The sequence below is a fragment of the Sceloporus occidentalis genome, unplaced genomic scaffold (assembly GCF_023333645.1).
Source record: "Sceloporus occidentalis isolate IW3139 unplaced genomic scaffold, rSceOcc1.0.p SCAF_5, whole genome shotgun sequence".
In the NCBI taxonomy this organism is placed as follows: Eukaryota; Metazoa; Chordata; class Lepidosauria; order Squamata; family Phrynosomatidae; genus Sceloporus; species Sceloporus occidentalis.
The window spans coordinates 88,277,561-88,294,036 of record NW_028316985.1 but is presented as its reverse complement, the minus strand read 5'-3'; the positions used below and the strand labels follow the sequence as shown (position 1 = coordinate 88,294,036).

Here is a 16,476-nt window from a genome sequence, read left to right as displayed (position 1 = left end):
TTTTGGCACTCCCCAAGTACAGAAGAATAGTGGTGGATCAGACCAAAAGTCTTACCTATTCCAGTATTTTGTTTCCAGAGGGATCAACTTGTTTCCTATGGAAGACCCTACAAGTGAAACATGGGTGCAACAATCCCACCACTCTGAATCTGCCCCAACAGCAAGTATTAAAAGGCACAGTTCCTCTGATACTGGAGGTGGTATGTAACCATTATGACTAGTAGCCATTCATAGCCTTGTCTTCCATGGAAGGAGTGTTAATTGCCATCATGTCAGCATTTATTTACAGTGACCCTATGACTGAAAGACCTCCATAACACACTGATATTAACAGGCCTGCTAAGGTCTTGCAAAGGCAGGGCAGCTGTGGCTTCCTTGACTGAGTCTAGGGGTTGATGCCACACTACAGAATTAATGCAACGTGACACCACTTTAACTGTCATGGCTCCATCCTATGGACTCCTGGGATTTGCAGATTGTTGTGGCACCAGAGCTCTCTGACAGAGAAGGCTAAATATTTCGCAAAACTACAAATCTCAGAATTCCATAGTATTAAGCCATGGCATTTAAAGCTGTGTCAAACTGCATTAATTCTGCAGTGCAGATAAAGCCTAAGTGGTCTTTCTGTTTTGCTATTGCCTTCCAGTGGAACCATTGTTATGTAGTAGTTTGAGCCTTGGACTAAAACTCTGGAGACCAGGGTTGGAATCCCGGCTCAGCTATGGAAACCCACTGAGTTGCCTTGGGCAAGTCACATTCTCTCAACCTCCGAGGATGGCAACAACAACCCCCTTCTGAATAAATCATGCTAAGAAAACACCAGGATAAGTTCACCTTTGGTTTGTCATAAATCAGAAACAATTTAAAGGCACAAGTCTCCAATATTGCCTTCCATTTGACCAAGCATTATTGTCTTTTTTAATAAGTCACATGGTCTTCTTATACATCTAAAGCCCTATAGTCTCCATTTAGTCATTCTGGATTCTAGAGAGAGTTCAGGCTTGATTTGCTTTTGAATCCATTTATTTGTAATTTTTGCAGTCAATTGTATTCATACATGCTTCCACCAGCACCACATTTCAAATGAGTTGATCTTCTCCCCGTCAGCTTTCTTCTCTTCCAGTTTTCAGAATCATACATAGTAATCAGAATAAAAATGGCACAGATTATTCTGACTTTGGTATTCCATGATACACATGTGCATGTGTGTGTGTGTCTTCAAGTCATTTTCAACTTATGGTGACCCCAAGGCCTATCATGGAGGTTTCTTGGCACGTTTCTTCAGAGGAGAGTTGCCATTGCTTTCCCCTGAGGCTGAGAGCATGACTTGTCAAAGGTCACCCAGTGGGTTTCACAGCTGAGCTGAGAATTGAACCCTAGTCTCCATAGTTATAGTCCAACACTCAAACCATGATGCCATGCTGGCATTCACATATCGCCACACTTGAAGAACTTATCTAGTTCCATCTCAGCTGCCCTTCAAAGTATTCTTCTTCTTCTCATTTCTTGGCTACAGTCTCTGTTTTGATTCAGGACTGCAGTGAAGCAAGGAGGGCGGCAGAAAAGTTTCTGGAGGGAAATGTTCTTACTGTACTAGGTCAGTCCTAAATCATGCTTTAACAAGGCCATGCACAAAACACTAGCCCTTGTCATCTTCCTGTGTAGTTGCTATGTCTCTCATGTGTCTGGCCTTGAGCCTTCTGCTCATATGACTGTTCCCTTCACCCTACCCACGCTCTGGGGTTTGCTGGGTGAGCACACAAATTTTGCACACACATAGTCCAGTGCAAAGGGCGAGTGTTTTGAAAAACCTGAGGCCAGTCACACAGCATGACTACACAGGTGCATTGCTAAAGGCAGCATCTCATGGGAAAGCAGAGCCTGAGGCAGCCAAACAGAAATCACAAGATGTTTACCATGTGTTGATTCTGTCTTATCTCATAGTGACATTTTTGTTTGATCTATCACTGCTCTTACACAGTTAGGAGACTGAAGCCATGGCAGGAACCAGCAGAGGGAGCATGGTATTGCATTTTTGGAGGCTCCTTTACGTAAACGTGGGCTACTGATGTGTGTGGGTGCACACATCCTAAAGGGAAACATTTCCCCGTGTAATAAATTATTTCCATCTTTTCTCTCCACCCCATGATATAGATGATATTGCAGGTTGGCAGAAACCCAGCAGTTGCATGGGCCAAGTCTTGTCAATAGTCTACTGGCCAGGTTTGAAGTTCAGCTCTTCAAGGGCTGTACATTATTACTGTTGGTCAAATCTATTCTACCATTGCACCTGATATGCAAGAGCATACTCAAAAAAAGCCAATCAATTTTTTGCCATTAACAGATTTATATCCAGGGCACCAGCAAAACTGTGCTGTAGAACATTTTTTATTATTAACATCAAAAGGGCCCAGGTCCATAGGACCAACTGAATTTCCACCCGCTCATCCCTCAAGCCTACCAGGAGGGCACTTTCGTAGTTATCATGTTTAGTGGACTGGGTCCCCAGTGAGTTGTCCTAACATTTGTTGTTATGTGTTTTAAACACACAAAAAGAGCTGATGACAGCATTTAGAGGGGAAAGCAGTGCTTGAATCACTGGGAGGGGAGGTGGTTGGGTGTCAGACAGTTTTGTCTTTGGTGACCTTCTCCAATAAGGTTAGAAAGCTAGAGGGCAAGCAGATGGGTTGAAATGGGCGAGAGGTGTGCAAGGAAATGAGAACTGCGGGAAATGCTCACTCACTTTTGTCCCATAATTTGGTAAATGTGGTGGTATACACTAAGTTATCCCCAATCGTCATGTTGATAGAGATTCTGGGAACTGGAGTCAAAACGTACCATTTCCAAGCTCTGCACAATGTGCAGAGCAGGGTGTCACCACAATCCCCAACCTGGCCCTGATTATACTTTTACACCATGGCTTGTTTAAAACATGCCATAAAAAGTCAACTTATCCCATAACTGAAAGCAAATCCAGCCTCCTCCAAAGACTTTGTTGTTCATGCGGCCAGTACTTGTTTTGTGGTTTGTAAAGCTTTAAGCAGTTGACAATCCATACTGTATATTAAAGGTTTTTTTTAATTCTTTAGTAATAATTTTTTTTGGCTTAAATCACAAAATACGGTGTAAATATTTGGATAGCAGAATTCATGGACTGCCGGAAAATCCTGCATATAAAGATCAGTTCCTAATATCTCACATACTTAAGACTGTTCTTCAAACAACTCATTTCTTGCAGACAGCATTTATTTTTTTTTAAATAATTTAAGACAGCATAAGCTTGTACCAAGCATAAGCATTGTAACAAAAGTGCAACTTCCCCCCCCCCGAACAATTCCTCCTCAAAAGAAATATTTTAACTCAAAATATCATTAACGTGTATCTTCTTCCTACAAAAATAGCATGTCAGACATCATTAATTGGATGTATTAACAACTATTTACAGTACATACAGCCATTCTGTAGGCTCTATAAGATTTTTTCTTTAAAAAAGAAAAGGAAAAAGAAGGTGGGTGGGTGGGTGGGGGAACAACGTTGTTTAAACACAGCGTTTGAGGCAAACAGTAGCAACAGCAGTAACAGCAAACGCACCCAAAATGACTAACAGACCCAGGCATATTCACTCATAGTCAGACTGTTGTGTCTCACCTCTTACATAACATTCAAGTGAGATTTCTCACAGTGCTACCTTGGCAACAAACTAAAAATATCTAGGCAAGGTTCTTGGCTTAAGCCTTATTAACAGAGCTCTAGTTGTGTGATTATCTGGTGTCTGGCAGCAGTCCCCAGAAAGGGAAACTGGGATATCTGGAGACAGAAAGACCTTGCCATAAAGCCTTCTCCTACCTTTTCCCAATGACCACACACATTTTTTAAATTATTATTATTACTATGAATGATCTTTTCTTAGGATTTTCAGCTTCTTTAGTAGCCGTACCTTTAATGGTGGCCTTTACTTCCATGGCAGGAAAAGCATTTCAGTTGCCCTCATCTGCCAAGGAAGAACCACGCACAGAACCAAGGCAGACCTATGACATTGTCCTTTGGGGATACAGTGTAAGCTTAGATTAAGTTGCAATCGCATATGTGCTTACCAGGATAGGAACCCTACCGAATAAAGTTGCACTATTTTTTTTGTTCTGAAAAAGCATGGATAGGATTGTGGCCTTCATGTCAGATATCTGTTTATAATCTGGTCTAGGAATATTCCTTGTTTTATGACAAAGTACCTTGAAATCAGGAACACAGCTCCAAATATAATAATGTAAATAATTAAGATGGAGATGAATATCCTTGCTTTAGCAAAGGAAGAAATTACATCACGGGATGCTTCTTGCATTGTCTGAACTCTTGAGCTAATGCCAAGGCAGCTCTAAGGATGCAAGATGACGATGACAACAACAGTAACAACCAAAGACTTGAGCAAGGTCAATTCATTTTTGGCCTATTTCTCAATAAAGTGCTAGTGATATAAAGTAAAGGCTCTTCTCACCTCAGCTCCCCCATTTTTGTCTTCACTAAGGGACTAGTCCAGTCCTCTGTATATTCAAAGTCACAAAGGTAACCAATAGTCCATGGAAATGAATGGTCCCTAAGCTCCACCTGAGCACTTTGGATCAGGTGGCTGGCATTTGGCCCAATTGGATGTCAGTCCTTGTGGTTTCAGTACAGTTTAGATATAACTTAAATGTTATTGGGTTGTGCCCAGTGATCCTTGGGAAAAGTTAATTAAATACTAATAAGAAATCAATAATAAATATGGCCAATTTGGGGGGATTTCTAGGCTGCCTTTTCTCCAAATAACATACTCCACAGTAATGACAAAAGCTGCATTGGCTTCAACCTTATGCTGACTTCATGTGGATTTGACTAGGACAGACTTCCAAGGAAGTGTTTCTGAAAACTGAAATCATACAACACAAACTTGTAAATCTCACTGGGCTCAATGAGGCCTACTCCCAAAAAGGTTCCATAGAATCACAAAATAACAATGCAATCCTGAGCTTGCTTGAATTGAGTAGGACTTATCCCAGGTATGTGTACAGAGAACTACAACTTCCCAAGCCACCTTATAGGTGTCTACTCAGAAATATGTTTCATTGGGTTCAGTGAGACTTGTAAGTCCTAGGAAACTGAGCAAACAATGGTTAACAATGGAAAGCTCACTTAACCTAGGGTGCATCTACACTGTAGAGGTAATGCAGTTTGACACCACTTTCACTGCCACGGCTCCATCCCACAGAATCCTGGAGTTTGTAGTTTTGTGAGGCAGCAGCACTCTTTGGCAGAGAAGGCCAAAAAACATGTAAGACTACAAATCCCAGGATTCCACAGGATGGAGCTGCAGCAGTGAAAGTGGTGTCAAACTGCATTACCTCTACAGTGTAGATGCACCCTAGGTTAACTGAGCTTTCCATTGTTAACCATTGTTTGCTCAGTTTCCTAGGACTTACAAGTCTCACTGAACCCAATGAAACTTATTTCTGAGTAGACACCTATAAGGTGGCTTGGGAAGTTGTAGTTCTCTGTACACAGAAGTGGTGCCAAACAGCTTTGTTTCTACAGTGCAGATGCATGCCCCCCTGATCAGCCATGAAGCACAATCTGTCGTGGGCACAATCTGCTGAGCAAATCTTCTATGCCTGCACCAATTAGGTTTATGGGAGAACCTGAGAGCACTATAGGTTTCTGAGCACAGCCTATACAATGGGATGTATGCAGCAAAACCTCCAACAAGGCGATGCTTCTTTGAGTCAGTTTCATGACAGATGGTCCTGTACCTCAACCTGTCCAAGATGGTGCACCCTCCAGTTGTGTTGGACTAGAGGCCCCCTCATCCCCAGCCAGCATGTAGTTCAACAGATCTGGAAGGTGCCAAGTGTGGGAAGGCTTCTACGCATAAGTAGTACTTTTGACATATACACACTAAAGTGCCAAGTCAGTCTGATACTTATATATCCCACATCAGTTTCCTGGTTCTTCCTTCAGATTTTCCAAACATTCATACTCACTTCTTACAAAGAAAATTCAGTTTTGCTGTTTTCTTCTAAAGCAGTGCTACCTCAAGCAGTGGCCCATGGACATTTGGCTGCCAATCCCTGGAAAGTTTCCAGGAAAGAAGGAAAAAATTGTAGTCAAGGGGTCCAAATAGGGTGCCGCTCCCTGGTACACCAGACAGGAAAAACTGAGGCTGCATCCGCACTGGAGAAATAATCTGGTTTGACCCCACTTTAACTGCCACGGCTCAATGCCAGGGAATTCTGGGAACGGTAGTTTGTTGTGGCACCAGAGCGGAGCTCAGATTATTTCCCCAGTGCGGATGCAAACTGAGTCTCTCACATCAGATAACTTGAGATACACTGCTCTAAAGTACAGCCAGTCCTCCATAGCCACAGATTCAACCATCCATGGCTTGAAAATGTTCTGATAAAATCTAAATTCAAAAAGCATGTCTTGATTTTGCCAGTTTATGTAAGGGACACCATTTTACTATGCCATTGTATTTAATAGGACCTGAGCATCCACGGATTTTGGTATCCACGGGGGTTTCTGGAATCAAACCTCAGTGGATACCAAGGGCCCAATGTGATGTTTCTATTTGTTTTTGTTCCCATCTGAATTGAGGAGGGGATATATGATCCACAGTGTTTAAAAACCTGCAAACACACCAATCTAAATCCAGTGGCTAGCCTCAACTAGAGCAGATCCATTGAATCAATGGGGTTTATCTAGAGTTGACCCATCACTGGGCAACTCATTTAATAGGCCTGCTCTAACTGGGACTAGCAACTGAATTTACACCAATTACCTTTAAAATAATAAATAAATGAAGCATGGAAAATGAGGTTGGGGGAAAAAAATGAATAAGGGTTTCCCAAAATAAGATATCTAAGGTCCAAAACGCACTGCAGAAATAATCCAGCTTGAGACCGCTTTAACTGCCCTGGCTAAGGAACATTGGAATGTGTGGTTTATTGTGGCCCCAGAGTCATCTGACAGAGAAGGATCAATGTCTCACAAAACTACACTTCCCAGAATCCCCTAGCATTGAGCCAGAATAGTTAAAGTGACCTTAAACTGGATTATTTCTGCAGTGTGTTTTGGACCCAAGGCCGCATCCAGAAACAATCCAGGTTGGTTCCCCTTTTACTGCCAGAGCTCCATGCAATGGCATTCTGGGAATTGTAGATTGGTAAGGAATCCGCCTTCTCTGTCAGAGAGCTCTCCTGCCACAACAAACTACAGTCCCCAGGATTCCACAGCACTGAACCATGGCAGTCAAAGTGAGGCCTACCTGGACTAGTTCCTTATATGAGAGAAAGAGAAGGTGCCTTTAATAGACTGTGGTGGTGCACCAACTATGATCCTCTGGGTGTTTTCCACTTCAGCTCCCAGAAGTCCCAGCCAGTTTGGCCATCAACAGTCAAGGATTCTGGGAATGGAAGTCCGAAACATCCTAAGGGCCAAAATGTGGGAACCATTGCTTTAGAGCAGCGATTCCCAAACTTTGGTCCTCCAAATATTTTGGGATTTCGCCTCCCAGAGTTCCTGACAGTTGGCCAAGGCTTCTAGGAGTTGAAGTCCAAAGGATCTGAGGCTTCTGGGAGTAGAAGTCCAAAAGATCTGGAGGAGCAGAGTTTAGGAACCACTTGGAGCAGTGGGTTCTCAACCTTTGGCCCTAAAGAATTTTGGAGACTTCAACTCCCAGAATCCCTGAACCATGAGCCTATTGAGTGGGACTTCTGGGAGTTGGAGTCCAAAGCATCTGGAGGGCCCCAAGGTGGAGAACCATTGACTTAAGAGCCTTGAGATGGGGAGAAGGAAGGGACCATCCCTCTCTTCCCAGAGACCCCTCTAGATTTTTGGAGACTTCAACTCCCAGAATCCCTGAACCATGAGACTACTGAGTGGGGCTTCTGGGAATTGTAGTCCAAAACATCTGGAGGTCCAAAGGCTGAGATGGGGGAAAGGAAAGGGCCATCCCAATCTTCCCAGCAGAGACCTCCTCCTGGACCAAGAAGGGAAGAGGCCAGTGGCTGAGGACCAGTCTGGCGTGGAAGGGCTCCTCAGAGGGCATCCATCCGATCCCAACCCTGGGTCTTTTCATGCTGGTTCCTAATGGCTTTTCTCCCGGATGCCCTGCTGCCTGGCCAGAGTCTCTGGGGGCCTCTCCTCCCCGGGGGAAAGCAGAGGCTCTTCTTGGGGAGGGAGATCGGCCTCCATGGCCGCCTTGAGCAGAGGCGGAGGAGCAGCCCCGTCCGGAGAAAGGAGGACGGAGGAGGAGGAGAGGCGAGGGAAGGCTGCTGCTGCCGCTGCGGCTACTGCTGCTGCCTGAGCCGGGAGGCCTGGGTAGAGCAGAGGGAAGGGAGGCGAGGCTGCTGCTGCTGCTGCTGAGGCTGGGTAGAGATACTTCTCCAGGTGGCTCTTGTCCAGGAAAGGCTGCAGGTAGGAGGAAGGGGCGATGAAGTAGAAGGGCAGGCAGAGAGGGGGATGCTGCTGCTGCTGCTGCTGCCCCAGAGGGGGGCCCGATCCTGATCCTGGGCCCGATCCTGGGGCCGCTCCCAGGGCCACCCAGGAGCCCAGCAAGGCCGGGTCGGGCCTCCAGAGGCAATCTGCCCCCTTCCTCCTCTTGGCAGCCACCTCTTCCTCCTCTTCCTCCTCCTCCTCTTGCTTGATGGCCTTCTTCTCGCCCTCCAGCCTGGCCTCGCCTTCCCCGCCGTAGCCGCTGTCCGTGTCGGTGTCGGTCTCGCTGAGGCTCTGCTGCTGCTGCTGCTGCTGCTGCTGCTGCTGGGGGGGCTGCGGGGCCTGAGTCCTCTGGATGACCGGGACGCAGCGAGGCTGGCCCTGCTGGCCCTTGCTCCGGACAGGATCCGGCGGCAGGGAGCTCCCCGGGAGGAAGCCGGCGCAGAGCGAGTGCAAGTGGCCCAGCAGCTCCCGAGGGAGCCTCTCCTGGGAGCCCCCCCGAGAGAGGAAGCGAAGCACCTCCTGGGCGCAGCTCTGGAAGCCCGAGTGGAAGGCAGCCAGCTCCGAAGGGGGAAGGGAGGCAGCAGCAGATGGGGACTTCGGGGATCGCTCCCCTGCAGAGGAAGGAAGGAAGGAAGGAAGAGGAGGAGGAGAAGAAGGAAGAGGTGGAGGAAGAAGAAGAGAAGAAGGAGAAGGAAGAGAAAGAAAGGAGGAGAAGAAGAAAGAAGAGAAGGAGGAGGAGGAAAAGGAGGAGGAGGTGAAGGAGGAGAAGGAAGAGAAGAAAAAGACAGAGGAGGAGGAGAAGGAAGAGAAGGAGAAGGAAATGAAGAGAAGGAGGAGGATGAGGAGAAGAAAGAGAAAGAGAAGACGGAGGAGGAGGAGAAGGAAGAGGAGGAAGAGAAGGAAATGAAGAGCAGGAGGAGGAGGAGGAGGAGGAGGAGGAGGAGAAAGAGAAGACAGAGGAGGAGGAGAAGGAAGAGGAGGAGGAGGAGGAAGAGAAAGAAATGAAGAGCAGGAGGAGGAGGAGGAGAAGGAAGAGGAAGAGAAGGAGAAGGAGAAAGAGAAGACGGAGAAGGAAAAGAAGGAAGAGAAGGAGAAGACGGAGAAGGAAAGGAAGAGAAGGAGAAGGAGGAGAACGAAAAGGTGCACGTGGAGGAAGAAGAGAAGGAGGAGAAGGTGAAGAAGGAGAAGAAGATGGAGGAGGAGAAGGAGAAGAAGAAAAAGGAAGGAAGGTGAAGGGGGAGGAGGAGAAGATAGAGAAGGAGAAGGAGATGAAGAATGAGGAGGAGGAGGAGCAGAAAGAAGAGAAGGAGGAGGAGGAGGAAGAGGAGAAGAAGGGGAATGAGAAGAAAAAGAAGGAGATGGAGAAGGAGCAGAAGAAGGAGAAGAAGAGGAAAGAGAAGAAAAATAGAACTGATCACTTTTTGAAAGACTGCTTGGATCCCAGTGGTGTCATCATCACCATCATCATCATCATCATCATCACATTTATTTGTATAGCACCACAGGCTTTACATAGCGCTTTACCAAGGAGAAAAAAACCAACACTCCAAAAACAAAAGCCCACAATCTAAAACCACACACAAGATGATAAAATTAATAAAACATCACTATAACAAGGTTCAAACAATACTCCAAGAATGTGAATGGATACAAATAAGGGGCGATGTCACCCGTGCAGTAATCCATAGGGTCACCCCCCTCCTCCTCCTCCATGGCCCTCTTCTTATCCCTTCCCCATAGTCTTTAGAAACCTGACTACTCTCTTCATCATTTCTGTGGCTTCTGAATGCAACTCGAATGCATTTGCGCATACATGGGGGAGACGCGGTTGAAGCGCGATGCTTTTAAAGAAAATTGGGAAACAATTTAAAAAGTTTTTTTCAAATTTTTAAAAAAATTAAATTAAAATTTTGAAATTTGAAATTTAAATTTCATTTTTTGGGGGGGCTCTCCTATCTCTTCCCACTGAGCCCAGCCCTGCTGCGACCGTCTCTTAAAGCAATTTAAAGGGAAGCAGACAAATGCAACAGGCCATCCCTGCTGAAAGATAGGAGTTTGAGGAACAGTGGTGTCACCCGCACTTGGGGTGTCACCCGGTGTGGTCCTCACCCCCCTAGTGATGCAGGGATGTAGCTAGGATTTTAGGAAGGGGGGGTCCAGACTAAGTGCCACCATTATATTGGGGCTTGGGTGTGGCGGCGCAGCAGCACACACCATTCATTTTTCTAATGGAAGGGGGGGGGTCCGGACCCCAAGACCCCCCCCCTTGGCTATGTCCCTGAGTGATGCCCCTGGCAAAATTGGACATCTCTCTCTCTCTCTCTCTCTCTCTCAATAATCGCCCTGCCCTGCATTTTCCTTTATGCCAGCTGTTTGATTTCAGCATTGAAGACCAGGGTTTGAATCCCATTGGATGCCCATAGGCAAGCCACACTCTCTCAGTGTCAGAGGAGGGCACAGACATATATACACACACACACACTTGCCCAGAAAACCCACTGACAGGGGAAGGCCAGGGCAAACCTCCTCTGAACCAACCTTGCCAAGAAAACCCCAGGTCATGGCCTTAGGGGGCCCACACAAGTCGGAAACAACTTGAAGGCACACAACAACAAGAACAAGTTAAGCACGGCATAATCTCATAAACCCCTCCAAAGAAACTTTCCCTGCGATAGCTTTGTGCTGTGTGTGTGTCGTGTGCCTGTAGGTTGTTTTTTGTGGGTTTTTTGGGCTATGTGGCCATGTCCTAGAAGAATTTATTCCTGAGGTTTTGCTGGCATCTGTGGCTGGTATCTGTGGCTGGCATCTTCAGGGAATGCTGAAGAATTTTGGGAACGCTTCCCCAATTTTGTTCCTTCAGATGTTTTGGGCTTCCATTCCCAGAATCCCTGACTCCTGTTGGCCAAACTGGCTGGGGCTTCTGGGAGCTGAAAGGCAAAAAACCCTGAGGAGCAAAGTTTGGGCACCAGCACCATTCTCTGAAGATACCAGCCACTGATGCCAGCGAACGTCAGGAATAAATTCTTCTAAAACATGGCCACGTGGGCCAACCCCCCCCCCCCACACACACACACACAAAAAACTATGGATGCTGGTCGTGAAAGCCTTCAACTTCACATTGCCTATAGGTTGTTTCCGATGAACCTCTCCTGGGGTTTTCTTGGCAAGGTTTAGTCAGAGGAGGTTTGCCTTTGCCTTCCCCTGAGGCTGAGAGAGTGTGAGTTGCCCAAGCTCACCTAATGGGTTGTATGGCGGAGCTGAGAGTTGAACCCTGGCCTCCAGAGTTGCAGTCCAACACTCAAACTATGCCACACTGACTCTCCATACGTTGGAAATGGCTAGGCAGCACACAATAACAACAACAAAGTGCCAAGCTTTAAAGACATTAGCTGTTAAGCAAGAAGTGTGATATATTAAAATTAAAATAAACTGCAGTGTCTGTATTTCAACTAACACATCAAGACTTGGAAGACTTAAACCATTTTGAAATACTCCCAGTCAGCACAATGGGAACTACTACTACTACTACTACTACTACACCACACAGAGAGACAGACACAACATTAGGCTGCACAGATGCACACTCACAAACACACACTCTAAAGTGTCAAAGCAAATTAGATTGTGGCTGCATCTGCACAGCAGAAACAATCCAGTTTGACAGCACTTTGACTGCCGAGGCTCAATGCTATGGAATCCTGAGAACTGTAGTTCCATGAGATACAGTATTTAGCCTCCTCTGCAGATAGCTTTGGTGCCACAACAAACTACAGTTCCCCAAAGCTATCTGCAGAGGAGGCTAAATACTGTATCTCATGGAACTACAGTTCTCAGGATTCAATAGCACTGAGCCTGGGCAGTCAAAGTGCTGTCAAACTGGATTATTTCTGCTGTGCAGATGCAGCCACAATCTAATTTGCTTTGACAATGTAGAGCGTGTGTTTGTGAGTGTCCCCAAAGTCCATAGCCTTGAGCCATGGCAGTTAAAGTGGGATCAAACCGGATTAATTCCACAGTGCAGATGCAGGCTGTGAACCTATTCTGAAGTCAGCAGCTTGGGAAGACTCTTTATTAGAACTGCTTCCTTTCACCCCTCTATTTGCCAAGCAACCTTGTTTACTTACCATTCTGCAAAGCAATGATCTTCTGGTGCTGTTGCTCTGTTAAGGCGGTTAAAGCTTTTAAGTGTTTCAAAGTTAATTCCAAAACCACAGCTTTCTCCAGATGCCCCAGTGTCTGCAAAGGAGAAAAGGGGGAAGACTCGGTTAGTCAGTGTCAGATGGGATCCCTGGATCCTCTTTTCCAAAACTTCCCTGAATTCACTTCGAAAAGGATTTAATCGTTTTGCTCTTGGTTGACTTGGTGGTGATGGTGGGGGGAATGGCATCCAAATGAAGCTTCACCAAAAGTATGGCAGTTCTGTGTGCAACTTTGGCATTTCTCTGCCCTATTTACACATGTGCTGTCAGGTTGTTTTAAAAAAACTTCCATTCCATGCTGTAAGAGCATGATGCTTTGGATGTATGCATAAAACAGGGAATAGTTTGCAGAGTTTGCAATCCTAAAATGTAAACTTCGGGGGGGGGGGGGCCTGTCAGTTCCAAAAGCACATTTTGAAAGCTTTTGAAAATTATTATTTTCAGATATAGATAGATAGATAGATAGATAGATAGATAGATAGATAGAGATATAGTATCTGAAAATACATTTTTAAAACCTTATTCTTCTTTTTGCTCACTTGGATGTAAATCTTGCTGATCCATAGGGCTTCTTCTAAGACACACACACACACACACATTCCATAGGGCTTCTTCCATAGGGCATGCATATATATATATATATATGAAGGTAAAATTTACATCCAAGTAAACAAAAAGAAGAAGAATGTTTTACAATTTTATTTTCAGACATGTACAACATTCTCTATCCCTGCTTACTCAGAATTAAGTCCCCCTTAATTCAACAAGAGAGGTAGTGTGGTGTATGGGTTTGACCCCTGGACTATGACTCTGGAGTCCAGGATTCGAATCCCAGTTTGGCCACATCAACCGACTAGGTGACCTTGGGTGAGTCACACTCTCTCAGCTCAGAGGACGGCAGTGAGAAACATGCCAAGGCAATTTTGTGACAGGGTCGCCTCGAAGGCACAACAACAAGCGAGCCATAATCCCAAGTAATGTGCATAAGAGTCCGGCTTCACAACATGAGCCTATGTGTGCATACTACTACTAGTCTACTATTAGTATGTTTACGATTAGGTAAAATCTATGATATCCAGTGGGTTGGAGCCAGAGGTAGTCATACTGCAACTAGACTTAAAGTGACGACAGACCCGAGCCCCATTTATTTCAATGGCTCTCATCTTGGGATGAGTGACTCTGCCTGGATACTGTCCATGACTCCTAGTGGGCAGAGCACTGCAGCCTTGCTAGCAAAGATAAGGACCATGGGCATGATGCTAAAGAGAGATGCCAGGGATGTCTGAAGGTCTCTGAAGCCAGGGACATGGGTCCTGACTGAACTTACTGTCAGCTTGAGATGCTCCGGCAATAAATCTTTCAGCTGAGCAATGCACTCATTAATCCTGTCTCGCCTTTTCTTCTCTATCAATCTGTGCGGCAGTTTGTAGGTTTCCTGATAGAGGGAAAGATGCAGGGAGGAAAAGGACAAGGTTGGCTAATAGCAATAATAATAATAATAATAATAATAATAATAATAAATATAAAACCCAACCACTCACTATGGACAAGAGAAGGGGAATTAACCTTCTTTTAAAACAAGTGAATTGAAGCCTAGCAAGCAGATCTTGGCTGGCACCAAGAAGTTGGCACTTACCTTGCTCTCATCTCTCTTCATGCCTCTCTTGGGTTTGCACATATATAAGGATGGGTAATCCAGTCTGAAAAGGGGAGGAAAAGAGAAAGAGAAAGCCATCGTTCAAATCTCTTTTTATAGACAGGGAAGCAAAGTGTATACTGCCAAGGTGCCCAGGCAAAGATGCCCAGGCAGAGCTTGTTTGGTCCAAAAGGATGAGGAGAAGGGGATCAAGCCCAACAACTCTGGAAGCCTCCTTTTCCCAAGGCAGAAGAAAAGAGGGAGGAGGAAGAGGGGAGCCCTATGCCAGGCTGGCATTGGTGCCCTCTTACCCAAGGAAGTCCCGAGGTTCCAGCAGCAAAGGCCTGTCTGGCAAAGGTGGCATCCCTTCATCCATGCTGGGCACAGGGCTCTTTGCCTTTGCAGCAGAAACAGCAGCAGCAGCAAGAGTGAAGCCCAGGCTGGGAGGCGCTTCTAGGGCGGGCACCAAAGTGGCACATGCAGCCAGCAAGAGAAGGAGGAGGAGGAGGAGGAAGGAGATCCAGGGGTGCCAGCCTCGACCCTCTCTGGTCTAGGAGCTGGCCCTGCCTGCCCGGCTCCCTTCCGCTTGAGGCCCGAGGGGCACGCGCTCTGCCAGCCTGACCCCCAGCCCCCGGCGCACGTGCCCCGACCAGCAGCAGCAGCAGCAAGAGGAGGAGGAGGAGGAGGAGGAGGGAGGCTGGGAGGCGGAGGCACGGGAGGAGAGGAGGGAGGGAGGGAGGGAAGGGAAGGGGGTCACAGCCAAGCAAGGGCAGGGGGAGAGCCTTGGCTGCATACCCCCACTGGAGCACTGATCCGAATCGATCCCGCTTTCCCCCCGCCATGGCTCAAGGCTCTGGGGGTCTGGGAAGTGCAGTTTGTCGACGCAACTTCTTTCATCCCTCCCTCCCTTTCTATCTTTCCTTCCTTCCTTCCTTCCTTCCTTCCTTCCTTCCTTCCTTCCTTCCTTCCTTCCTCCCTCCATCCCTCCCTTCCTTCTTCCATTCCTCCCTTCCCTCTTTCCTCCCTCCCTCCCTCCTTCTTTCTTTCTTTCTTTCTTTCTTTCTTTCTTTCTTTCTTTCTTTTCTTCCTTCCTTCTTCCATTCCTCCCTTCCCTCTTCCCTCCCTCCCTCATTTTCTTTCTTTCTTTCTTTCCTTCCTCCCTCCCTCCCTCTCTCCCTCCCTTCTTCCTTCCTTTTTCTTCCTTCCCTCCTTCCTTCCTCCCTCCCTCCCTCCCTGCCTTTCCTTTCTTCTTCCTTCCTTTTCTTCCTTCCTTCTTTCATTCCCCCCCATTCCTTCTTTCCTTCCTTCCTTCCTTCCTTCCTTCCTTCCTTCCTTCCTTCCTTCCTTCTCTTTCTTTCTTTCTTTCATTCATTCCTGCCTTCCTTTCCTCCCATCCTTCTTTTTTCCTTCTCTCCTTCCTTTAGTGCCGCAACAAACTGCACTTCCCAGAATTGCAGAGCCTTGAGCTATGGCAGGGAAAAGCGGGATCGATTCGGATCACTGCTCGAGTGCGGAGTTAAACCCCGTGATTGCGTTCGGATTGCCATTGGATTATACTTCCAATTTCCCTGGTCTGATAACGCCCTATATAGAAGCCTCTTCTTTCGACTGAAGGCGAGAGCGAGACCCTCTTCTAAACCGAGAGTGGAGTCTCCAGGAGTTTCTGCCTCGCTCCCTCCTCTCTTAGGAACCCTTGGAGCCCCTCTTTGAGGGTTGGACTAGATGCCTCTAGGAGCCCCTCCCGGGCAAAAAACAACAACAACCCAGGGATGCCTTAGGGTCGCCACGGAAGATGCTCCAGGAATTATTCTCCTTTTATAGAGGTTTGCCTTGAAAAAGCCACGAGCCAGAAAGAGCCCAACAAGTTGGGAATCACAAGGAAAGAAGGAAGGGAGGGAGGAGAGAGAAAGAAGGAAGGAAATAAAGAAAGAGAAGGGAGGGAGGGAGGGAGGGAAGAGAAAGGAGGAAGGAAATAAAGAGAAGGGAGGGAGGAATGAAAGAGGGAAGGGAGGAGTGAAAAACAGGAAGGAAGGAAGGAAGGAAGGAAGGAAGGAAGGAAGAGGAGGAGGAGGAGAGGTTGAAAGAAGGGAACCGCCGCCCCCCGCCTTCCCTTCCCTGGCTCCCGGCTGGGGATTCCGGAGGAGGGAGCTGCTTCCTGACCAGGGAAGCGCTCTG

The 16,476-nt window shown here is 46.7% G+C and overlaps 1 protein-coding gene across 1 annotated transcript; it reads right to left on the bottom strand.

Moving 5' to 3' along the window:
* Nucleotides 1-3,244: 3,244 nt before the first annotated feature.
* On the bottom strand, nt 3,245-15,197 carry LOC149312455 (class E basic helix-loop-helix protein 41-like). Its single transcript, XM_089524663.1, has 5 exons — nt 14,613-15,197; nt 14,302-14,365; nt 13,993-14,100; nt 12,591-12,702; nt 3,245-9,077 (listed from the first exon to the last, which is right to left on the bottom strand). The coding sequence occupies exons 1-5, from the start codon at nt 14,675-14,677 to the stop codon at nt 8,116-8,118; spliced, it is 1,311 nt and encodes a 436-aa protein (XP_089380789.1). The 5' UTR covers nt 14,678-15,197; the 3' UTR covers nt 3,245-8,115.
* Nucleotides 15,198-16,476: the final 1,279 nt, after the last annotated feature.